General features: G+C 47.9%; 1 protein-coding gene across 3 annotated transcripts; it reads left to right on the plus strand.

Moving 5' to 3' along the window:
- LOC120497577 (IgGFc-binding protein-like) lies at window positions 1-23,547 on the plus strand. 3 transcript variants are annotated; one of them, XM_039699270.1, is made up of 20 exons: window positions 1-37; window positions 3,301-3,345; window positions 6,603-7,811; window positions 7,898-8,232; window positions 8,441-9,011; window positions 9,371-9,975; window positions 10,250-10,820; window positions 11,463-12,043; window positions 12,408-12,975; window positions 13,190-13,383; window positions 14,096-14,237; window positions 14,736-15,067; window positions 15,765-16,344; window positions 16,821-17,419; window positions 17,859-18,423; window positions 18,859-19,451; window positions 19,980-20,472; window positions 20,967-21,166; window positions 21,887-22,261; window positions 22,754-23,547. In XM_039699270.1, exons 2-20 carry the CDS (start codon window positions 3,303-3,305, stop codon window positions 23,042-23,044), a joined length of 8,847 nt encoding a protein of 2,948 aa, XP_039555204.1. In that variant the 5' UTR covers window positions 1-37; window positions 3,301-3,302; the 3' UTR covers window positions 23,045-23,547. The 3 variants fall into 3 exon arrangements, with proteins under 3 accessions (XP_039555204.1, XP_039555203.1, XP_039555205.1); XM_039699269.1 differs by lacking the exon at window positions 1-37 and adding an exon at window positions 246-376; XM_039699271.1 differs by lacking the exon at window positions 1-37 and adding an exon at window positions 1,671-2,255.
- The last annotated feature ends 2,335 nt before the right edge of the window (window positions 23,548-25,882 follow it).

Genomic DNA, 25,882 nt, shown 5'->3' on the forward strand with positions numbered 1-25,882 from the left:
GACCCACGAAATGCTGACCCTGCACTGACCCCGCGGGGTCAGTGAGGAATTTGAGGGGCTGCGGGACGCACTTATGGGCAGAATGGCGGGTCCGGGGCATCAGCGGGGATCGGGTGGGGTAGTTGGGCGTCCTCGAGGCGCTCCTGGGGAACACTGGGGCAAGGGAGGGAATTGGCAGGCACTTAGGAGTCTGGGGCAGCATTTGGGGGTCTGGGGAGCACTTGGAGTCCTGGACAACACTGAGGGGACGGGGGAGCAGACTGGGGCCTCCAGGAGGCACTTGGGGATCCCGAAGGGCACTTGAGGACGGGCTGCTCTCCCAGCTCCTTTGCACCGGACGCTCCGTTCACTGCTCCAGGCTGAGCCTCTGCGGGAGGTATGCGGGAAGTGAGGCGGGGCCCTCCCAAGCCCCCCAAATTGCCCCCTCGGTCCCTTCCGGACCCCTTAGGCCTCACCCGCACCATCGCCCGCGCTCTCGTTTGGTTTCGCCCCAGCGCTCCGAGCGCGAGCGCTGATTGGTTCGGGGCAGAGACGGGCGGGCGGTGCGGCCAATGGGAGGCGGGGGAGCGGCAATGCGGGAGGCAGTTGCGGGGGTCCGTGGGAGCGCTTTGAGGATTCACGGAGGGGTTTGGGGCCTGTGGAGGCACTGAGGGAGGCCCTGGAGAATAAATGGGGGTCCCTGGAGGGGTTTGCGGGTCTGGGGGCACTGAGAGATGCCCAGGGAGTTCTGGGGGTCACTGGGGTGGTTTTGAGGGCCTCAGGTTGTTTGGGATCCCCAGGGAAAGGTTTGGGGTGAAGGGGTGGTTCTGGGCGTCCTGGAAGGATTTGGCGGTCCAGGAGGGTCGAGGGGGTCCCGATGTGGTTTGGGAGGCACTTGGGGTGGTTAAAGAGGCAGAGAGCTGGGATCTTGCTGACGGAGACTCCCAATCTCTCCCATGTACTCCCCCAAATCTCCCCTAGAAGCTCCAAACCCTCTCCGGGATCCCCAAATCCCAACAAGACTCTCTCAGCTCTGCTTAGATCCATGAGCCCATCCAAGGGAATGATACCACAACTGGCTGGCAAATAAACTTTCTAACACAATTTGGAGCATTAGAAAGCAGGTGTCCTTTATCTGCGCGGGACACACTGAAGGATTTCTCCTTTAATCTGATGTGTGTGGTGAAACTTTACCACAGGGTATGGTCCTGGAGGGACCACACACAGGTCTCTGGTGGTCATACTCACGGAATGCTTCCATATTACATGTGACCTTTCCTTGAACGTTTTCCTTGTGAACGTTTTCCACTGTTACTTCTTGTCACGTAACTTGACAAAAACCCCATTATATTCCTCATTACCTATTTGTCCAGTGGCTCCAGCTGTGCTTGTGATCCTCCGTGCATACCTTTACATCCTTTCAGCTTTTTTGCCAGTTGTCTTCAAGCTCCATCCAGCACTTTCAGGACAACTGAAAATTTCTGCTCTCCGGCTCATTTATCAGGAGCCCCAAAACCTTTCCAGGGACCCCCATCTTCCCAGAGGGACCTTGTGGTTTGGGAAGTTCAGAGGGCTGAGGGGATTCCCCGGGTAGTTTTGGGGCATCTCCAAGTGGTTTTGGGGGTCCCTGGATGGCTTTGGGGGTGGGGTCTCTGTCTCTGGACAGTTTTAAGGATCTCGCAGGTAAGGATCTAAGGTTCAGAGTTTCCCCATTTTTATGTCTTCATTTTAAGGCAAAAGCCCTTTAATTCCCTGTTTGCCATCATCTCTCCTGGCTCCAGCTGGTTTTCTTCAGCTTTTTCAGTCATTTGGGCCAGAATTTCCCATTCCCTGGAATTCCCCGCTGGGACTTGGGTCATTAATTTTGGGTAAAAAACATCTGGATTTGGTTTGTCCTTTCCCCAGTGTCATGGGGTGAGAGAGCACCATGAGGACAGCAGTTCCGGGAGTTCAGGGAATTTGGGGTGATTGCTGTGGATCCCACACCTGTCATGACATCCCTGTCACCCACATCCATCAAGATTTCCTGTGGGTTCCACTCCTATCGTTTCCCATGCATGACACAATCCAGCTGCCAGTTCCCAAATTCTCTGGAACCGTGGGTCATGCCCCCCTGCCTTTCTCCTCCTGCCCCCAACCTGAAATTCTGCTGAATCTGCTCAAATCTGTATGGTTTGGCTGTGGCTTGGTATTTTTTATTTGGGTATAAAAAGAGTGACTTTGGGACAAACACTCTGTGTCTTAAGGGGGCCAGGAATTCAAGAGCCAAGAGAGCGGTGAGTGGGGAAGAGTGGGGAGGCTTCATTCCTGTTTATTCCTTCTTTTCCTTATTGTTTGGCGATGGCAGAAATTGAGGATGGATTTTTTTTCTGATCAAATTTCAGATTTTTCACCCTTTCCCTTCCTCAATTGTATGACTTTTCCCCCGTAAGCTTCATAATTTTAACCCTTTTTCTTTCAAAATTAGGACTTTTTTCCCCATTTTTTCCCATTTCCCCCCAAATCTCAGAGGTTTGCCCTTTTTGTGCACTGTTCTCCCAAATTTCAGATATTTTTGTCCTCATCATGCCCAAAATTTCATGGTTTTTTTTTCCCCTTTTTGAGGCCAAATTGAGCATTTGGGAGGGTTTGTGTGGGACAAGGTGAATGAAGGGTTTTTCTGCATGTTGAGCCCAATTTTCATCCAAATTTGAGGGATGTTGGGCAAAAAAAATACCCATTTTGACTGAAACAGGGGGATTTGGGGGAAAATTCATCTTTTCCATGAAGTTTTAGTGTTGATTTGGTGGAAATGGGGTATTGAGATGGCATCAAGGGCAGGGGTTGGTGGAAGGGCTGTGTTAGCATTTTAACCCCATTTTGACATGAATCTAGGTGATTTTAGTTAAAATTAATCTGCTTTTGGAGTGAATCTGATAAAGATGGAGATTCTGATGTGGCCTCAAGGTGGGGGGGAGTATGGGGGGGAGGGATGTTTATTCCCTGTTTAATGCCATTTTGACCAAAAGAGGGGGGATTGGGGGATATATATATTTTGACCTAAAATGGGAGAATTTGGGAAGAAAAACCATTTTGATCCAAACTTGGGGAATTTTGGACAAAATTTCTAGAGTTTTGAATGTTTGGAGTGATTGTGGGGGCAGTGGGGGCCAAAATATGCCCCAAGAGGTTTCTGTGGAATGAAAAAAAGCATTTTGGGGTATTAAAAGACATCTTTGGGTAATTTGGGCGTTATTTGTGGCTTCTGGAGACACCCCAAGGCTCACATGGATTTTTTTCCATGAAATAACAGTTTTTAGTAATTTTCAATGTTTTTCACAGGGATGGCACCAGTTGGGATCTGGTGGCTCCTCCTTCCCTTCTGTGGTATGTAAAACCCCTGTTTTCCATGCAAAATCCCCAAATTTCCTGGGCTTTGTACTTATTTCCAGGCTTTTTAGCACAAAAAATGAAATCCTGAGTCCTTGGGCTTGTTTTTGCCCAAAAATGCATCTCTTCCCTGATTCTGCATTTTCTCCTACAATCTCTCAGCTGCAGATTTATTATTTTTAAATAAAAAGCCCATTTTGAAATATTTTTTAAATCCAAAAGCCTTTAGAATCCTCTTCTTTTTTTTCATGAATGCCTCAATAATTTTCATGGAAAAAATCCCCTTTTTCCTCACTTTCTACAGAAAAATAAAGTGCACTTTGTCCTGGTTATTTGTGTTTACTTTCTGGTTTTGTTTTGGTTTTTTGGGTGTTTTTTTTTATTTTGGGGGGAGGTGTGGTTTTGGGGGTTTTTTTTAGCTAAAATTCTAATGATCAGTTTTAGTGTTTTTTCCAGGACAAAAACCTCAAGATTTATATGCTGGAACTGTATTTTCTTCCAGGCGAAAAAAAAATAAAAAAAAATCTATTTTTAAAAAGGGGTTTTTTAATGAAGAAAAGTCCTTTCATTTGCTCTTTTTAAATAAAAGATGTTGGTTCTCAAGGGAAAAAAACCCTTTTATCCCTTAATTTCCTGGCTTTTTTCCAATTTTCATTAAAACCTTTTATCAACCCAATTTTTAGGTAGGGTTTTTAAAAAAAGAAAGTTTTTATTCCCTTGATATTTTCTTGTTTATTCTTTTTTATTTTGTTTGTTTAATTTTATTTTAAAAAATTATTCATTGAGGAAGAAAAGCCCTCTTGAATTCTGTTTTAAGTTTCAGGTATTTTTAAAGAAAAAAAGCTCTTTCACTCTGTTCTAATTATTAAAATTCCAATTGCTCATTTCCTTCTTGACGTTTCTTCAAAATCCCCCTGTTTTAAAAAACCAACTTTTTCATGTATTATTTCAGAATGCCCCCTTCCATCCTATTTTTTATTCTCAGTTAAACATCATTATCCCCTATTTTTCTCCCAGAACACTCAAAATTTTTTCAAAGAAAAATCACCAGAATTATTTTTTAATCCAACATTTGCAATTCCTTATTTTTTGAATTAGAAAAAAATCTTTAATGATGGGCTTTTATATATACATCGAGTTTTAATCAATTTTAATCTCATTTTCCTGGTTTTTTTTCCCTGACAATCTCAAGATTTTTTTTCCTTCCCTTTTAATTAGGAGAAGATACTCAATTTTTATGTGTTTTGGGGCAAAAAATGGGTGTTTTGTTGTTTTGTAGCATTAAAAAATCCCTGAAAATATTTTTGATCCTTTTAAAGTATCTTTTGTTTAGTCTTCTTTTATATATTTATATGTATTTTATATTTTTTACATATACATTTTATGTTATACAAAATACATAAAATTTTAATTGACTAATAACAAATCATATAATTGAATAGCATCATATTGATTAATAGGACAATAATTGCTTAATATTACTTATTACATTTTTATATGTTGTGGATATATAATAATATACATACACTACAACTGTTCTATATAAATGTATAATATAATCACTGTAATTATGTAAAAAATACAACGTATTATCTATTCTGCCGTAATTATGTTGTTATCATTATTCTTGATTTGCATTTTTTAGTAAAAATTTCTGTGAAAATTCAGTATAAAATTATTTAAAAGTTTATATGGATGTACAAAAGATGTGAACTATGAAAACATGATATATTTTCTATTAGAATATTACTGCATTTATTAATATAGCAGACTATATATTGCTATTATATATATTTATATCTAGTTATTAAGAGATAATTATAAACAATAGAATATATATTAATTATGAATATAATAATATACTGGTATATAATATAAATTAAATAAAATATAATTATATAATACAATTAAATATTATTTTACTATATAATATGACCTCGATTTGCATAACATATGAATGACATTCATTTACAATATATATATTCATTCATATACAACAATATATTGTGTTATATTGTATTATAACTGTATGTAATTTATGGATATTATACCTAATAGCATAATTATATATTATTATATTTAGTGTTACAATGTAATATCTGCTATCATAATGGTTATATTAATTACATATAATGATATATTATATGGCAATATAGTATAATATAATGGTATATTAATTCTATTCTGGTCTCTAATATATTCTCTACCTTGTAATTTTGCTCCTTACTGCTTATTTTCGCTTGATTTTTACAATTTTTTCCCCAAACTGTTTCTATGAAAACAAGAAATAAAATTAATTAAAATCTGTGTAATTTTATAGAGAAAATATAAATCATCTACTGTTGTATATAATTATAAAAATAGCATGTAAATCTATTTTCTACTATGATTAATAGAGAAATAAATTCAATAGCCACAGTGTTTATTATTATATTACTTCAATTATTTTTAATGTTTATGAATTTGGATTAAATATTCGCTAATATTTCTATCAAAATTAAGTACAAAATAATAGAAAAAATACTACTATATATTTAAATATAAGTATTGTATATCACAGTGTTATAATTAATAGATCTGTATAATAATAACATAGAAAACTGTATAAGTTATATATATGTAATATATATATATAATTGATATATATATATTAAATATATATCTATAATGGATAATAAGTATAATAATACAATAACAGGCTAAAAAGTAATTGACATGTTTTCACTGATATATAAGTCCTATATTGTTAATATTTTATCAGTGTGCTAATAAGTATTAATATACTAAAGTATATTACATAAAGTAATAATATACATAAAGTAGCAATATACATAAAGTATATTACATACTAGTAATATATCATGAACACAGGGTATTATAATATAAATATCCAGTAATATAGATGTATTAAGGAATAGTATTTTATGTAATTAATATTAGTTAATAATACAACATTATTTCATATTATTAACACATTGATCTATTTTAATAATTTGTTAATAGACTAGAAATGTTGTTTATTAACATAACTAACTGTAAATAGAATTTCCATTATGATTATTTATAGAAATGGACTCTATAAATTGAATACTGCAGTCATATCTTTAATGTAATTTCAGTACAATTCCTACTGTAAAATAGGAAAATTGATATATAAACACATAGAGAATTGATATAAAAATATAAAAGCCCCCTTTATATAACCCCTTAATATAAAAATTAACCAAAGCCCCCTTCTTCCCTTGTTTTCCCAGCACTCTCCAGTGCCAGCTACCGGGGCCGGGAGTTCCTGGCTGTGTTCCCACAGAACGATGATGAGTCTCCCAGCGCGTACCTGCAGCTGCTGCTCACCTCCTATGGCCCTGCTGACACCCAGGTGTCGGTGACGCTCCGTGGCAGCTCCGTCACCCAGAACATCACCCTGAGGCCAGATGTCACTGTGCCCTTGCCCCTCCCTGCTAACCTGGAACTCACTGGAAGCCGCACTTCCCATAAAACCTTGGTGGTTCAGGCCAGCGCTGATATCTCCGTGGTGTCTGTCAGCACCAAGGGTTACACTGTGGGTGCCACTGCCCTCCTACCTATGGAGTCCCTGGGCACCAGATACTATGTAGTGACACCTGTTGGAAACTACACTTACGGCCTGACTGAGTTTGTGGTGGCCACTGGTGCCACCACCACGGCTATCAGCATCACCACCACTGCCACTTTCCGCTATGCTGGGGCGACCTACGTCCCTGGTGCCGTGCTCCGCCTATTCCTGCAGCCCTACCACAGTCTGCAGCTCCAGAGCAGCCAGGACTTCACTGGCACAGTTGTGGTGGCTGACACCCCTGTGGCTGTCCTCAGTGGCCACACCTGTGTCAAGGTATCTGCTGGCTTTGACTTTGTGGTGGAGCAGCTTCTCCCAGTGACAGCATGGGGGAGGAGCTACGTTGTGCCACCCAACCCACTGCAGACAGATGTTGACTTTGTTTATGTGGTGACGGATGAAGACAACACCATCACCTACAACACCGGGAGCGGGAATGCCACTGTGGCCATGGCGGCAGGGGAGGTGCAGGCATTTGTGGTGAACCATAACTCCCACCTGTACATCAGTGCGGTAGTGGCAGTGCAGGTGGTGTTTTTCTTCAGCGGGTCATCTTGGCAAGATCCCTTCCTCCTTGTTGTCCCACCTGTCACCTCCCATTGCACTGCATTCCGCTTCAGCAGTGTGTCCAGCCAGTATAATCATGCCATCCTCATTGCACCCACCACTGCCACTGCCACCACCACCCTCAACCATCGGCCAGACAACACCATGGTGTGGCAGGCCATTGCTGGCACAGATTTCTCCTGGGCCAGCATCACCGTGAGTGCAATGATGCAGAGTGCTGAGAACTCACAGGTGCCCATTGGGCTCCTGTTGTTTGGGTTCCAGAGTCACACTGGATATGGCTTCCCAGGGCTCTGTGCCGCCAGTGAGTACAGTCAGTCCATTGTTGTGTCACCCCAATGGCTGAGTGTTGTGCAGTTGACCATTCATGGGTTTTCCCCTTTCTTTCAGTCCCCACACCGCTCTCCTGTGAGGATTTGGTATGTGAGGAGAGGTGTGAGATGGTGGATGGACAACCAGAGTGCATCCAGGAGACTTTCTCCACCTGTTGGCTTGCTGGTGGGCCACACTACCACAGTTTTGATGGAAAAACCTTTGATTTCATGGGAACATGTGCCTACACCTTGACCACCATCTGCGATCCCGATCCCACCCTTCCTGCCTTCTCTGTTGAGGTCAAAAAGAAGGAAAAGGAGAACTCCAAAGTTTCCTCTATTGGCTCTATCACCATCCATGTCGACAACATCACTGTCACTGCTGTCCAGTCAGAGCATGGGATGGTGAGGGTAAGAAAAAACCATCATAATTTCCCACATTTTTAAAATTTTGCTGAAATTACATATTTAACAATGATCTTGAGGGTCTTTTCCTAAACAATTCCCGGATTTGCTGGTGTGCAGGTAACCCTTGCATGAAAACACTTCTAGTCTTCTTGAACTCCATGCCAAATTTTGATGGATTTTGGTTGTTTTGATGGTTGTTGTTGTCCTCCAGGTGAACAACCACCGCTCACACCTCCCCATCTCCCTCTCCCATGGGAAGCTCCGCATCCACCAGAAGGGTAAATCCATGTTGATCCAATCAAATTTCAAGCTGAAGGTCCTCTACAACTGGGGTGATCATGTAGTGATCAAACTTCCGTCTGCTCTTTCTGGAAAAGTCTGTGGAATGTGTGGGAACAGCAATGGGGATCCCCAAGATGATGCTCTCTCTCCTGATGGAAAACAAGTGTGGGATATTGTGGAGTTTGGGCGGAGCTGGAAGGTGACCAGTGAGAGTGGCCACTGCCAGGACACCTGCGACGGTGACTGTGGGCGGTGCAGATGGGACCAGGTGGTGACATACAAGGCAGAGACCTGGTGTGGGAAGTTGTCCCAGCATTCTGGGCCATTCCAGTCATGTCATGACACTATCAGTCCCAATATCTACGTAAAGAACTGTATCTATGACCTGTGTGCCAATGAGGGGCATCACGACGCACTGTGTCATGCCTTCGAGATCTATGCTGATGACTGCCAGGAGGAGGGGATCAATGTTTCCGGTTGGAGGACAACAGTGGGATGTCGTGAGTAGAGGATGGTTGGGTGAAAATATTCCTTGGGGTGGGCGGAGCCTAATTAATGTGGGAGTAAAGATCCATGGGATCATGAGTTGTAAAAGGTTATGGCAGCAGATCCAAGCAGGACATTGCTGGAAGTTCAAGGATATTCCAGAAAGTCCACGTAAAACGTCCACAAAGTCCATGGAGTCTCTAGAAAGTCTGAGCAGGAAGTCCTCAGAGACTCCAGAAAGTCCAGGTAGAAGGCCTAGAAAGTCCATGGAGACTCCATAAAATCCATGGAGACTCCAGTGTATCTGTGTAGGTAGTCAAAGAAGTCTGTCCCACCATGTTCCACCCTGACTGCTGTCTCTCTCCCCGTCCAGCTCTCACTTGCCCACCCAATAGCACTTACAGCACCTGTGGCGTCGCCTGCCTCCCTAGCTGCAACATCCCCGCTGTGTCATCCAGCTGTGCTGCTGTCACCACCTGCATGGGCAACTGTGTGTGCCACGAGGGCCTTGTCCTTGATGCCAACGCCTGCATCCCCCCCTCTGAATGTGGCTGTGTCTTTCGGGGTCTCTTCTATGGCCTTGGCGAGGAATTTTGGGGTGACCTCACTTGCACCCAACGCTGTGTGTGTGATGCGGAGCAGCGGCAGGCAGTGTGCCGGGATTCTGGTTGTGGCACTGAGGAGGAATGCCGGGTGGAGGCAGGGATCCTTGATTGTCATCCCAAAAGTTTTGGGGTCTGCACTGCTGTTGGAGCCACCCACTATGAGACCTTTGATGGCAAGAGGTTCATCTTCCAAGGAACATGTGTCTACCTGTTGGTCGGGTTGTGTGAGGACACCCAAAATTTGGTGGGATTCCAGGTGTTGGTGCAGAATGGCCACCGAAGTGAAAACCTCATGTCGTCCATCGCCATGGTGACAATCAAAGTCTACAACAAAACCATCAGCATCAGCAGGGGACATCCTGGAAAAATCATGGTGAGTTTAGGAAACGATCTCTTATCTTTTCACCACATTCTCCACCTCATCCATTAACATCTGAAATGTAATTAAATCAACATCATTTGGCTGTTCCAGATCAATGAGTGGTTGATCAACCTCCTCTTGGGACTTGGTCCTTCTCATTCTCTTAAATCCAAAATTAATTCAATTAAAAATTTAATTAAATTGATGGTTTTTGCTTACTCTGGCTGTTGAAAATAGTTTACTATCAGTCTGCAAATTTGATCAGTTTTTATCGTTTTCTCACCAGATTGATGAGCAGCTAGTCAATCTCCCATATCACTACAATGAAAAAAAGATTGTTGTCTATCGTCATGGGCAGGACGCGGTGGTAGTGACCAATTTTGGCCTCCTTGTCACCTATGACTGGTACAGCCATGTCACCACCACGGTGCCCAGTGGCTTCACCAATGCCCTGTGTGGGCTCTGTGGGAACTACAATGGCGCTGCAAGCGATGACATGATGATGAGGAACAACCATGTGGCGTCCGATCCAGATGCCTTCGGGAGCAGCTGGAAGGTCACGGATGTCCCAGGATGTGGTGAGAGGTCAACAGTGGATTGTTCCAGCACTCTCACACCTTCTCGGCTACAGCAGGAAGTCTCTGGGATGGGGTGCGAAATTATTTTGGAAGTGGATGGACCCTTTAGAGCCTGTCATGGTCATGTTGATGGCCACCAGTACTTCCAGAGCTGCATTCATGACTCCTGCCTGTTCCCTGATCAGGAAGAAGGGATATGTCCAATCATTGCCCTCTACGCCGCTGCATGCCAGGCTGCTGGTGTGTCCATCGGGAGGTGGAGGACAGATAATTTCTGCTGTAAGTTGGGAAAATGGGAGGGTTTTTCCTTCAACATTATCCAAAGGATCCTTATATCTGCTCCAAATCCGTGTATGAACAACCCAGAGGTGCATGGAAATCCAGTGGGAATTTCACCCAAAGTCTTGGTCGATCCCATAATCCACTCAAAATAAACCCTTCCTAAGGAAGAAGTTGTCTCATCTGGAATAATTTACCCCCTCAAAATCTCCAATTTCCTGGTGTTGGCAAAAAAGTGGATAATTTAGAGGGAGAACCAACAAAAAATGTACCAAAAATAGTGGAATTGGGTTAAAGGGATCTAGCCTGGAGATCAGTTGAGGTCTCAGCGTGGAGTGATCCCATTCTTTGAGTGAATGTTACATTTTTCTCCATGAAAATGTGAGAAATCAGGTGGTTTAGTGAAAGAATTCCTCTTGCAATGGACTGGGATATTCCTTATGGATGATCATTGTATCATCATCAGATAATCATTGGATAGTCATTTGATGATGCCCCTTGTCATGTGCATAGGGATGAAAATTGAGTTGCCATGGGCTAAAAAACTCTGTATTTGGTGAAGTTTGTGCCTGAATTCCAGGAAACTTCAGAATTTGTCTTGGAATTTCCTGATTCCTCATTAATCCCATTGTTTCCCGACAGATATTACCTGTCCTTCCAACAGCTCCTATGAGCTCTGCTCCCACACCTGCCAGAACACCTGCGGTGCTGACTCTGCCACATGTCAAGGGCAGTGCCGCGAGGGCTGCACATGTCAAGATGGCTTCATGCTCAGTGGCGATGAGTGTGTCCCCATATCCCACTGTGGCTGCAGCCACCATGGAGTCTACTACAAAGAGGGGGAGACATTCTACCCCACAAAGCAGGAGATGTGCCAGTGCCTCTCTGGTGGCACTGTGAAGTGCCAAAATACTTCCTGTCCAGACGGTGGCCAAGGGAAGGTCATCAGTGATGTCTTCCAGTGTCCCTTGCAGGTGTCCAGCACCTGTGTAGCCACAGGTGACCACACCTATGTTACCTTTGATGGGATGGCCTTCAACATCACTGGTACTTGCTCCTATGTCCTCACCCAGACCTGCACAGGTGACAATGTGACATCATTTATTGTCACAATCCAGAAGGAGGCGCGGCAGAAGGGGAAGGTCGCCAGGATCCAAGCATTGTCTGTGGAAGTCTATGGGGTCACCTTGACCTTGAAACAAGGAAAAAGGGCAGATGTCATGGTAAGGCACTTTATGTTCCAAATCTCATGGGATCCCCCCAAACTGGGTTTCTATGATAGAAGGGACACCTTAGCCCATCTCCAATCCCAGTCCAACTCTCCTTTCTAAGCAAGATCTGTAAATTCATTAAGACCTTGGTTGGAAGTTGTTTTCCCTAAATTTTTCATTCTACCTCAACCAACCCCAAAACTCTGTTTCCTTGGTGAGGGGAGTCCTCACCCCATCTCCAAGACTAATCCATTCTCATCCGAACTTTTTCTTCCAAGTGGGATCCACAAATCTGTCAGAATATTGTTTGGAAGGTGTTTTCCCCAAATTTTTGGTCCTACCTCCTCACTAGAAGACTCTTCCTTCTCTATCCCAGGTGGATTCCATCTCCCACCACCTCCCCACCATCCTGAGCGAGGGACAGGTCCAGGTCTACCCACATGGGACAGGTGTCCTGCTCCACACTGACTTTGGCCTCGTTGTCCACTATGACCTCATCCAGCACGTGATGGTCACAGTCCCACAGACCTACATGGGGCGCTTGTGTGGCCTCTGTGGCAACTACAATGGCCAACGCAATGATGATTTCCAGCTTTCCAGTGGCCAACTGGCTCCACATGCAACAGCCTTTGGATCCGCATGGAAAACAACAGATACACCTTGCGATGACACCTGTCCCAAGGATGTGTGTCCCACCTGCACAGAGGAGAAAGTGGTAGTCCTCCAAAAACCCAACTACTGTGGCCTCCTCACAGCCCCTGAAGGTCCCTTTGGCTCCTGCCATCGCATCATTGACCCCATCCCATATTCCCAATCCTGCGTCCATGACCTCTGTATGACGGGAGGGGACACACATGTCCTGTGTCAGAGTATCCAGAGCTATGTCACTGTATGCCAAGGTGCCGGAGTCACCGTGGGGGCTTGGAGGACACCATCCTTCTGCCGTGAGTTTGGGAGGGCGCAAGGGCAAATGTCCCCTGTTTGGAGTTGGGAAAATCTCCAGGTGATATTGGAGTCTGGGGGGGCACAGGTGGGGAATGTTCCCTGTTTGGGTCTGGATGACAGTGGTGACACACAGGACATGGGGATGATGGTGATGGGATGAGCTTTGAGGTCCCTTACAGCCCAACTTAATATATTATTCCATGAAAATTCCAGCCCCAACCTGCCCAGCCAACAGCACCTACTCCCTTTGCACCAATACATGTGCCAACATCTGCACCGAAAATACCACCACCTGTCCGCAAACCTGCACTGAGGGCTGCCAGTGCCACCAGGGTTCTGTCTTTGATGGACACAGATGCATTCCCAAGGATTACTGTGGATGCTTTAGGGACGGGGAATACTATAAGGTAGTTTTCCTGGCCTTTTTCCTGTTTTGAGGCATTTGTGTCTTTTTCCCCTTCGTTACTTCCCTATACATTTGCTTCCTTTTTCCTTCTTTTCCTTCTTCCTTATGTTCTTACCTGTATTTTTTCTGCATTTGTTTTCCTTTCTCTCATATTTCTCTGCATTCACCTCTCTTTTCATGGTGTTTGCTTTTTTCTTTTTTTCCTGGCTTAATGTATTTACATTTTAAAAATTAATTCCCCCCCCCATTTTACCGAGGTCTTATGCATGTACACCTTTATTCCTTGCATTTTTCCCTATTTTTGTTTCTCATTTTCCCAGAATTTTTCCCCTTTCCATCCTCCTATTTTTATGCCATATTTCCCCTGCATTTTCTTTCTTTTCCCCTATTTTTAGGCAGTTCCATCTTTTTTCTTGCCTGTATTTTTCTCTCAATATTATGCATACGCATTTATTTTTCTGCATTTTTCCCATTTTTCATATATTTATGCTTTTCCCCAGCATTTTCCCCCTATTTTTATACATTTATGTCTTTTTTTCCTGCATTTCCCCTTTTTTCCTTATTTATAGGGAAGGTATGCGTGTACATCCCTTTGCCTGGCAATTTGTTCACTATTTTCTCTATTCTTCTGCACTTATGTCCTTTTCTCTGCATTTTTAGTTTTTATCTCCTATTTTCATGGATTTCCCTTTCTCCCTTCTCCCTCCCCCCAGCCCCATGAGATGGTTTTCCTGGATCACTGCGAGCGCCGTTGCACCTGTGTCCCTGGCCAGGGCCTTACTTGCCACGACCACGCTTGCACTGAGGATGAATCCTGTGAAATCCGGGAAGGGGTCTTGGGATGCATCAAAAAAAGTGAGAAAAATGAGGGAAAAGAGGGTTTTAGACGCAAAGTGGATCTGGGAGTGATTGAGGGGTTGATTGGGGAATAACGGGAAGGGGGGGTGGAGGAAACAGAATCCTGTCTCTGTCACTAAAGGTCAGGGATGGGACAGTTCTTCCCATGGTTTCTCCCAAGGCTTTTTGTATGTTTTTCTTCCCCATCCCATGATTTTTCCTATGGTTCCTCCCATGTTTTCTTCCATCCCATGGCTTCTTCCATGGTCTTTCCTATGCTTTTTCTCATTGTTTTTCCCATGATTTCTCACATGGTTCATTCCATGGTTGCTCCCATAGTTTCTTCCATCCTGTGATTTTTCATATTCCATGGTCTTCCCCATCTTGCAGTTTTTTCCCTTATGTGACTTCCCTCGACTTTTTTCCCCATCCTTTTGCCCGACCCATGGCTTCCCCCGGTGTTCATCTCCTATTTCACCCAGCCCATGGCTCATCCTCCTCTCCCTCCCCTCCCAGACCCCTGCAAGTCCCTGCACTGCCGCCCTAAGGAGCGCTGCCGGCCCCGCGGTGCCCAGTCCCGCTGTGTCCCAGTCCTGGTCTCCACATGTTGGGCATGGGGTGACCCACACTTCCGCACCTTCGATGGCCTTGACTTTGACTTCCAAGGAACCTGCACCTACACCATGGCCGAATCCCATGGGAATGACCCTGGGCTGGTGCCCTTCAGGGTCCAGGCCAAGAACGACATCCGTGGTGGGATCCAGTCTGTGTCCTATGTCTCCTTGGTCAATGTTGATGTCTATGGACAACGCATCTCCTTCCGCCGGAATGAAGATGGAAGAGTCCGGGTGAGTTGGGTGGAAATGTGGGAATTTGGGCTTTTTCCCAGCTTTTTGCTTCATCCAGCTCTTCCCTACCACCTTTTTCATCCAGCAGTGCCAGTGTTATTTTGGGATAAATCAGTCAGATTGGGAGGCTGATTGTTGAAATGTTGGGATATGTCAGGAATAAAAAGCTGAGAAATGGTAGGAACAAAATATGGGGAATAGAGTATTTGGATATGTCAGGAACAGAATGTTGGAATAAGATGTTGGGATTTGTTTGGAATAAAATATTGGGATATGTCAGCAAAAACCCGGGATATGTCAGCAAAAAAACAGGATATGCCAGGAATAAGATATTGAGATAAACTGCAATAAATTGTTGGTATGTGTAGGGAATAAAATATTAGGATATTTCAGGAATAAAATATTGGGATGCAGCAGGAATAAAATACTATGGAATGTTTGGATTTTTGAATAAAATATTGGGTTATAGTGGGAATGGAATGTTGGGGCATGTCAGTAATAAAATATAAAGGAGTAAAATGTTTGGATATGTAAGATGTAAAGTGTTGGGATGTGATGGGATTTAATGTTGGAATATGGTGGGAATAAAGAATTGGGATATGTGAGGAATAGAATATTAGGATACATTTGGAATAAAATATTGGTGTACATTGAGAATAAAACATTGAGATAACTGGGAATGTTGGGCCATTGGCAGGTGAACGGGGAGGTGACGCTGCTTCCGGTGCTCCTGGCAGATGGGAAGGTGCGGGTCCGTCCCAGTGGGCTCCGTGTTGCTCTGGAGACAGATTTTGGTTTCCGGGTCTCCTATGACTGGAACTGGCACCTCCTGATTGACCTCCCCAGCAGCTACTTCCGCCACGTCCGTGGCCTCTGTGGGAATTTCAACCTCAAGCCCCTTGATGACATCCCCGAGGCTGGTGATAACATCACTGCAATTGTCACATGGGCCAAAAACTGGAAAAGTGCTGACTCTGAGGTGGATGACCCAATTTGTTGGGATTATTGTGATGGAGCATGCCCAGTGTGTGATGAGAAGAAGAAGGAGCTTTATGGCGGGAACCACTATTGTGGGATCATCAAAAAATCCTTCCAGGGGCCCTTCAGAGCATGTCACGACATAGTGAAGCCTCATGACTTCTACCGCAACTGCCTGTCTGACCTGTGTCTCAGCGATGGGGCGAGGTCAATCCTCTGCCAGGTGCTGGAGACCTACGCAGCGACATGTCAGAAGCATGGGGCCATGGTCCATGCCTGGAGGACGCCATCAGGCTGTCGTAAGGGCTGGGGTTTTCTTTGAGAAGGGAAGGAACCAGAGTGGGGGAGGAGGGGAGTGGTGTGGGATCCATCCTAGGTTGAAGCCCTCAAATCCCTCAGGTGATCCTTGGAAGTACTCCTGGTGCTCCAGCTGCTTCTTGTGTCCCAGAACCCACCCCATCTTTCCAAGAATCCATCCTACATTTTCCAGATCTTTCCCACATGTTCCAGGCCTTTATCATTGTGTCCCAGACCTCATCTTGTGCATTCCAGACCCCATCCCACAAGGTCCAGACCCTTGCCACATGGCTCAGACCTCATCCCACTTGTCCCAGTCTCTTCCCACATTTCCCAGACCTTCCTCGTTGCAATCTAGGCCCTTCTTGTTTTCCAGACACTTCCCCATGTTCAAGACCTTTTCCCAATCCCCACCTGCTCTGCTGAATGCTGTCCACTCCCTTAATCCCTCCCTCATCCCAGTTTCCTCCCCCTGCAGCCTTACCTTGCCCTGAAAACAGCCACTATGAGTCCTGTGGGAATGCCTGTCCAGCCACCTGCTCCGACTGGGACAGTCCAGCCACTTGTGACCAGCCCTGTGTGGAGACCTGTGCCTGTAACACTGGCTACGTGCTCAGTGGCGGACAGTGCGTGCCGGTGTCCCACTGTGGCTGCACCCGTGACGGCCGCTACTACCGTCCTGGTGAGGAGTTTTGGGGCGATGACACCTGTCACTCCAGGTGCAGGTGTGACATGGAGCTGGGAATGGTGGTGTGCAAGGACGCCAGGTGTAAGCCGGGTGAGGTATGCACGTTGGTGAAGGGCATACGGCAGTGTGTGGCCAACAGACGCTCCATTTGCAAGGCCACTGGTGACCCCCACTATACCACCTTTGACGGGAGCCGCTATGACTTCATGGGTACCTGTGTCTACCTGTTAGCTGGGCTCTGCTCCACTGACCCCACCCTCATCCCCTTTGCTGTCACTGTGGAGAACAATCACCGTGGCAGCCGCCTGGTCTCCTTCACCAAGGTGGTCACCATGGAGGTGTACAACATGACCCTCAGCCTCAGCCAGGAACATCCCCAGAAGGTCAAGGTAGGGATGAAGGAGTTGATGGGGGAAGTTCAGAGTCATTGCATGGCATCTGGGGAGGACTCAAGGTCATGATATGGTCTTCATGAGTACTTCAAGGTCATCACATGACACCTGGGTGGAGTTTCAAGGTCCTTGTATGGTGTTCAGATGGGTTTCAAAGTCATTGGGGTGGCATCTGGTTGGGCTACAAAATCACCTTGGTGGGCTTCAAAGTCATTGCATGGTGTCTTGGTGGGGTAAAAAGCTGTTGTGTGGCATCTGTGTGGGTTTCAGGGTCATTCTATGGCATTGGGTTAGGTTTCAAGGTCATTGTATGGTCTTCAGGAGGGTTTCAAGGTCATCATGTGGCATGTAGGTGGTCTTCAAGGTCATTCTATGACACCTTGGTGGGTTTCAACTTTATTGGGTGACCTCATGCCACCCGCGACTCTCTTTCCAGGTTAATGGTGTCCTGTTGGACCTTCCCTTCACCCACAACCACCAGCTCCAGGTGTCTCTCCGTGGCGTCCATGGCTTCATCACCACTGAGATGGGTGTCACTGTCACCTTTGACTGGTACAGCTACGCCCGCGTCATCATCCCCAACACCTACGCCAGCGCTGTCTGCGGCCTCTGCGGCAACGCCAATGGTGACCCACATGACGACTTTGTCACCCGTGATGGCCAGCATGCTGACAATGAGACCCACTTGGGGGACAGCTGGAAGGTCGGCGATGTCCCTGGGTGCTCAGCTGGGTGCGGGGAGGACTGCCAGGTGTGCAGTGACACCCAAAAACATGACTACCGTGGGGACAAGCACTGTGGGCTGCTGGGGAAGAAACCTGGGCCCTTTGCCACCTGCCATGACATCATTGACCCCAGCCCTTACTTGGATGACTGTCTCTTTGATGCCTGCCTGTACAAGGGACACCAAGACATTGTGTGCCAGGCCATTGCTGCCTATGTTGCTGCGTGCCAGAGCCAGGGCGCTGCTGTGCGGCCGTGGAGAACAGCTGTCTTCTGCAGTATGGGAGGACCTGGGGGGCTTGGGAGAGTACAGGGGGGTTTTGGAGAGCAGAGAGGGACACAGGGGTTAGGCAGAGTTTTGGGCTGTCTGTGGAGGTATTTGGGGTGTCTGGCAGGGAGAAGGGGAGTAGGGGCTGTCTGTGGGGCTTTTGGGATTTCCATGGCATGTTTGAAGTGTTCCCGGGAGTTTTTGGGTCTCCATGTAGAGCTTTAGGGTGTTAGTGGGGGTTTTGGGGTCTACACAGGGACTTTTGGGGTGTCCATGGGGGATTTGGGGTCTGCACAAGGGGAGGCCTGGATGAGGGGTTCTAGGATTCAGACAATGGAGTTTTGGGATATCCAGGGGAATTTGGGGTGTTCATGAGGGTTTTGAGGCTTTGCAGGGAGTTTTTGGGAGGGTTTTGGTGTTCCCAACCCTTCTCCCTTCCTGACAGGCCCTGTGTGCCCTCCAAACCAGCACTATGAGCTCTGTGGCCCTCCCTGCCCCGCCACCTGCCAAGGCGAAGCTGGACCTCAGGACTGCTCTGATGCCTCCACATGCTTTGAAGGTTGTTTCTGTGATCCCGGATTTTTCCGGAGCGGGGATAACTGTGTGCCCCTCTCCCAGTGTGGCTGTGTTTTGCAGGGCCGCTACTATCCCCGGGGAGTGCAGTTTTACCTTGAGCCCCCCTGCACTGAGCGCTGCATCTGCTCTGAAAATGGGGGGCTGGAGTGTCACCCTACTCCAGGCTGCTCCAGTGATGAGGAATGCAGAGTGCAGGATGGGGTACTAGGGTGCCACCCCTGCACCTGCAGACAGTGCCAGGTTTTGGGGGCAGGGGCTTACAGCACCTTCGATGGGCACCTGGGGAATTTTGGGGGGTCCTGCACCCTCCTGCTGCTGGAGTTGGAGAGGGGGGAGCCTGAAGAAGAGCTGGAGCCCATCATGGTGGCCTTGGAGCAGGAGGGCACAGAGGTGCAGCGGGTGATGGTGACAGCGCACGGGGTGACCGTGGTGATGGACAGAGGACAGCAGTGGGAGGTGATGGTGAGTGGAGGCCCTGGGGGCTTGGGGGTGCAAGCCTTAGTTTTGGGGGCAAAAAGATACTTGGGGGGCAAAAAAGGGGATGGAAATGGGGTTTTGGGAGGTCCAGCAGTGAGGAAAGGCCTTGTTTAGGGTGACAGCTCTGACTTTGGGGTGCACGCCCTGTTTTGCATGTGCAAGACATGTTTTGGGGGCAGTGCTTTTGGGGATGAAAGCCTGGTTTTGCAGGTACAAACCCTGTTTGGGGTACACACACCACTTTTGGTGTGCACTCTGGGGTGTACGGATCCTTTCTGGTGTGTGACTGTGTGACTGAGGCAGAAACCACGATTTTGGGGTTGAAAACTCCCTTTTTAGAGTGTAATCACCATCCCCTTTTGGGATGTAAACCATGGGTTTGAGGTGCGCAGAGGGAAGTCCAGACCCTAGTTTTGGGGACACAAACCGTGTTTTTGGGGATGCAAACTCTGTTTTGCCCCACCTTTAGTGGTCTGACTTCCCTTTCGGGATCCTCACCCCTGTCTCCTACAGGTGGATGGCGAGCGACACTTGCTGCCGCTGTGGCTGCGTGGGGGCGCGGTGGGGGTGGCGCAGGTGGGGTCCCACCGGCTGCTCCAGGTCAAGGGGGGTCCCAAAATCCTCTACGATGGCAACGCCTATATGGTGCTGACACTGCCCCCCCCGTCCCGCCGCCCCCGAGGCCTCTGTGGCAACTTCAACGGGGACCCCAACGACGACGACCCCGACGGGGAGACTCTGGGCAGCTCCCCCACAAACTGCACTCACCTGGCGCCCGCTCCCAGCTGCTCCCCGGCCCAGGCGAGGCGCTGCGCGGTGCTTGCGGACCCGGAGGGACCCTTTGCGGGGTGTCACGGGACAGTGCCGCCCCGCCCGTACCTGGTGACCTGCGAGCGCCAGGTGTGCGGGGCGGGTGGAGACCCCTGCCCGGGCTTTCAGGGCTACGCAGCCGCGTGCCAGGCAGCTGGAGGCACGCTCCGGGAATGGCGGGAGGCCACGGGTTGCCGTGAGTACATGGGGGGCTTGGGAATTTTGGGGGGCGGGGGGGGGTGTCGGGAATTTGAAGTGACAGGAAGTTTGGAATTGTGAATTTGAGGTGGTGGAGTTTTGAGAGGATGGGAATTCAGGGGTCAGGATTTTTGTGGGGACAGGAATTCTGCAGGGAGTGGAAATTTTGGTGGGGGTGGGAATTTGGAAGTCTGGGGGAGTGGAATGGAGCAGGGTCTCATGCCTGCATGGCAAAAGGGGTACATGTCTGCATTGCTAAGCCCCATCTGGGGAATGCCCAAATCACACCCCCAAAACGGGAAGCCTGTGCAACCCAGTGGAACCCTGTGCAACCACTGGGCCCCCCCGTCCCCAAATGGGAGCCCCATGGGAGAACCCACCCCAAAGATGGGATGGCGTTGACCCCAGGAGACACATATTGACCCGAGATGACCTCCCAGTAGCCCCACTGCCCCCCATTGATCCCCTTTGTTTCTTCCTTCCCTTTCCCAGCTCTCACCTGCCCCTCCAAGAGCCACTACCAGCTGTGTGCCCGCACCTGTGAGCATACCTGCGCAGGTGTGTCGGCTCCGCCCCCCTGCAGCGAGCGCTGCTTTGAGGGGTGTCAGTGCTCCGAGGGGCTGCTGTTCGACGGGTCCCGCTGCGTCCCGCCGGAGACCTGCGGCTGCCTGCACCAGGGGCGTTACTTCCAGGTGCGTGTGGCCCCAGTGCCTTCCGGTACAGCCCAGTTCCAGCTCTAGCTCTTCCAGGCGCTCCATGGTGATCCTGGGTGCCTTCAGTGTGCCTTCCACAGTGTCCACAGCCCCTCCCAGTACACCCCCATGTCACCATTTCTCCCCATGTGTCCCACTTTCCCCAAACACATCCCCCAGTGGATCCCCCTTTACCCCAGGGTCTCTCCTCATGGTGAGAGAGCTCAGGGTCTCTCCTCCCCTCCAGTCTCCTCCGGTATTCCCTGTATTGTCCACGATCCCTCCCAGGGTATTCGACTCCTCCCTTATTTTCTCACAGAGTTCCCAATCCCTCCCAATTTGTCCCTGTTCCCCCCCACAGTGCCTCCCAATGCATCCCAGTTTCTTAGTGGGGGAACTTAGTGTCCTTCTCAGTGTCTCCCAGCATGTCCCAGTGTCTCCCTGTGTCTTCACCAGTGTTCCCAGTGTCCCCCAGCAGGTCCCAGTCCCCGCAATGTGCTCCCCATGGGGGACATGGGGATGCGTGGGGACATGGCCACATGGTGGGGACATGCTGGTGGTCCTCATGGGCACCCGTTGGGATATAGAGACACATAGGGGATATGGGAACCATGGGCCCCCTTCGTCCCTCCCATGAGACCTTGCAGCATCATCATCCCCATGTTTTGGCCATTTTAGGCCACTTTTCCCCACTTTCCACATTTTATCCATGGAAAACAGATCACTGAGACTATCCTGACCTCTGACTGCTCCCAGTCCTGCACCTGCCTGGGGCCTGGGGGCCTCCAGTGCAGCCCCTTCACTTGTCCCTTTGGCCACACCTGCGGCCTCCATAATGGCACCCACACCTGCATCACACACCTGGGACGCTGCACCCTGTCCCCTGCCACCCGCTTTGTCACCTTTGATGGCATCACCGGGGCCACCCTAGCTGCCGGCATCTATGTGGTGGCCAGTGTGTGTGACCCCCGGGACCCCGTGTGGTTCCGGCTGCTGGGGGACATCAGGGACGTTGAGGACCAGCCGGCAGTGGTGGCACTTCACCTCTTCACCCCCCACGGCCTCATCACTGTGCGGAGAAACAACAAGGTCTGGGTAAGTTGTCACCAACCTGTCTGGCACCCAAAGATGTTGTCACCACTGTGTGTTGTCGCCCTAAACATCCTTCTGACCTTCATTTTAATAAAAAAAATCAATATTTCTTCCCTGATTTCAGACCTGGTAAGAGTCCACGTGGGTTTTTCCATCCCACCAGCACCACAGGATGTTCTTACCTTAATTTTTTCCCAAATTGCTCTATTCTGCTCCCAGTTTCCTGCCAGTGAAGCACCTGTGCGGGTCATGGTCACTAAGAGACATCCATAAATTGACACACCCCATAATTTTGACCAAAATTGCTCTTTATTCTCCCAATTTCATGTCAGAGAAGCACCTACATGCATTGTCCCTCATCCTACCCGCACCATGCCTTGATGCATCCCATCGTTTTTCCACAAACTCTCTCTTTTCCACCCAGATTCCTCCAACTACCCTTCACCCCTGTATCACCCCAAATCTCCTTTTTTCCCTTAATTTGGTGTTTTCCAGTTCAATGGGGTCCCCACCCCCCTGCCCGCGGAGTTCCCGGGACCACTGAACATCACGGAGATGCACGCAACCCTCCGGATCAGCCGAACCCCGGGATTTCTGGTGGAACTGGGGGCCACAGGGCTGACAGTGGAGGTGCCCAGGGAAATGCGGGCGACGCTCTGTGGCCTCTGCGGCGACTATGACGGTGCCACCGGCAATGACCTGCGAGGGCCCGATGGGACGGTGACGAGGGACGTGCAGGCACTGGCCGAGGCCTGGCAGGCGCCTGACATCACCTCTCACCATTGAGTCAGACATGACACGTAGTCGGATCAGAAGGCAAAGTGGCAAAAAGGCTTGTTTATTTCATCCTCACTTCTTTTATAGCTTAGTTTGCTACAGGTGGACCTGATTGGTCATTTAATCAATACATTTCACCCGATTGGATAGTTAACAAGACAAACATTTGTAAACAATCTTATGAGAAAAAACAGAAAAATAAATTATTAGAAAAACACCACCTGCAGACTGTTTTAATATTTGGCTATCATTGTTTATCCCCAGCTCCCTAAAGCTTCCCTGGCCAATTCTGGGAAAACTTATCTAGCTTTCTCTCTCTCTGACCAGGCTGTCACATCCACAATCACCCAGGTGGGGGACACTGGGGAACGGAGGATTGGGGTGACTTGGGGGTGGCACTAGGGGGAACAGTGCCAAAAAAGGGCAGAAAATTAGCCTAAAAAAGAGGGAAAGAGTCCCCCAAAGAGGGGAAAGAAGGCCCAAAATATGGAAAAGAGACTGAAAAGGGGAAAAAGAGTTCCCCAAAATGGGAGAAAAGAGTCCTGAAAAGATGGACAAGGAGACCAAAAAGAGGGGGAAGAGCCAAAACTGGGGAAAGGACCCCAAAATTCAGGAAAAGAGACCAAAAAAAGGAGAAAGAGCACAGGGGGGTGGGGGAAATAACCCCAGAAGATGGGAAAAGAGACCCGTAAATGAGGAAAGGAGTCAACAGAGGAAAATAACTGAAACAAGTGGAAAGAGATCAAAAAAGGAGAAAAAAGGGGAGGAAAAAAGGTGGAAAGGACCCCTCCCAAATGAGAATAAAACCTCAAATGGATGGGATTTTTGGGATTTTCACCAAAAATGGATGAAGGACCCAAAAATGGGGGAAAGGAATATTAAAAAGTGTGCAAGAGCACAAAAAAACAGGGGGAAAGAGACAAAAAAGAGTGACATCAGAAATAGGGGAAAGAACCTCCCACAAAGGGAGGAAGAGGGGTGGAGGCACAAGAAAAAGGTTGTCCTGGTTCAGGGGAAATTTGGGAAACAACCCCCAAAGGGGCTCCTCTAGAAAAGCAGAGTCAATTGGTCCCTCACCCCAACCAGATCGGGAAAAATAAGATACCTCCTTGGAGAAAAGTGGAAAAAAACTTGCTTATTAAACAATAAAACCTAAACACTCTTCAACAATAAAACCTCTTGCTGCTCCAAAAGAGATGACAAACTCAGAACAGTCCCCTCCCTGGGTTGCAGCTCGGCTCACTCAGTCTCTGATCAGTCCCTCTGGCTCTGGAAATGCCGCAGCCCAGGCCCAGCCTGGTGGGCCACAGGTGTGAGCTGCCAGTGCTCTTCTGGTGTTCAGTCCAGAGCAGGTTTGAACAGGTCCAAGAAAAAGAAAAAAAACCACAGTCCAGGGAAATTAACATTTCACCTGGGGGGCCATGCCCTATCACTGACATCGTCCTCAAACAGCCTCAGATCCGGAAAACCCGGATTTTTATAAGTCCCAAAACTGCTTTTGCCCCCACATTAAAACCTGGGAGAAACCACTGTTTGCCAGTGATCTGGGATAAAATCCTGGGAATTCTGGGGAATATGCTGGGGGGCAGTGAGGAGGGGGTGGTGGGGAGGGCTGTTCCCACCCTGTCCTGCTGCGGGTGGTTCTGTGTCCCTCCCTCCCCTGCCCCCCCCGTTGGTCAATATTTCCCAACGCCTGAGTCCCACGGGGGAGGAAGGGCAGGGGGGTACCCGGATGTTTGGTGCCGGGGAGAGGGAGGGGAAGGGGTTCCTGGACATCCGAGTCCACCAGGGGAGGTGTGTACTACAGCACACATGGAGGGGACCCCTCAGCAGTATCCCCAGTTCCTCCCAGTACATGCCAGTATCCACTCCCCAGTTGTCCCCCCCCACAGTGTGCCTCCTGGTATCCCCAGTCTCTCCCAGTACAATAACCCCCTACCCCCCCAGTCTCTTCCAGCCTCCCTCAGCTGGCCCCAGTATACCCCTGTGATAATATGATATGATTTGTGCTAACTAAATTGTAACTATATGAATATTTTAGAAAATATTTGCTAATAAAGGAAAAGCAGATGGGCCCTTTACAGATGTTATATGTGAAAAACAGGATACAGGACGTAGTATTGAGATAAGCAATGTAGTATTGAGTTAAGATCCTAAAACAGAAGTGGCCTTGGGACGAACAAAGTTGGGGCAACTCCCAAAGCAAAATCAGCCTTAGGATAAGCAAAGTTGGGACAATTCCAGATATGGAATCTAAGGTAGTGGTGTTATCTATGAAATAATAAGGCTTTTTTGGAACATAATGCCTCTGGGCAATACAGAGATATGCGGGCTCAAATTTCCACCCCTTATCCCCATATTGTCAACATACTAGCACATATCATGCTTCCATCTGTTCCCCCAAAAAATTACAAGCTATGCCCATCACGCCCTCATCGCATCCCCACACCGGACCACTGAATCCAGGCCCCATACCACGGAGCTGCAGGATTCCCCAGTTTCATTTTACTCTCTCAAAACTCCATCTTTCACTTGCTCAGACCTTCAACACTTACACATTTCCTTCTATCTCATGTCTATGATTTAATGTGCAGACAATGGCAGTAACATCCAACAAACAGTGATATTTGCATATCATCCTCACCCCACAATCAGATCTCCCTGAGGTACACATCGTGTTGTTCCATCTCTTTGCATTATCCACCACATGCAACCTGATCCCTGAGCAAAGACAACCCCAAGAATGGGTTTGTCTGTACTCGAGGCAGAATTGATCCATACGGTCTTCCCTAACAAACCTCTGACATGTACCACTGGACTTTATCTCCATCTGTTATATTCAGGGAC

This window comes from Passer montanus, unplaced genomic scaffold (assembly GCF_014805655.1).
Source record: "Passer montanus isolate IOZ18808 unplaced genomic scaffold, ASM1480565v1 scaffold131, whole genome shotgun sequence".
Lineage (NCBI taxonomy): Eukaryota > Metazoa > Chordata > Aves > Passeriformes > Passeridae > Passer > Passer montanus.

What these genes read in the sequence shown, in the direction of transcription:
- LOC120497577 (XM_039699270.1), top strand. Translation starts at nt 3,303, where the DNA reads ATGGCACCAGTTGGGATCTGGTGGCTCCTCCTTCCCTTCTGTG. An exon ending in GAGGACACCATCCTTCTGCC is followed by an intron (nt 12,976 to 13,189) that starts GTGAGTTTGGGA and finishes TGAAAATTCCAG; the next exon opens with CCCCAACCTGCCCAGCCAAC. An exon ending in ACCAGGGGCGTTACTTCCAG is followed by an intron (nt 21,167 to 21,886) that starts GTGCGTGTGGCC and finishes CATGGAAAACAG; the next exon opens with ATCACTGAGACTATCCTGAC.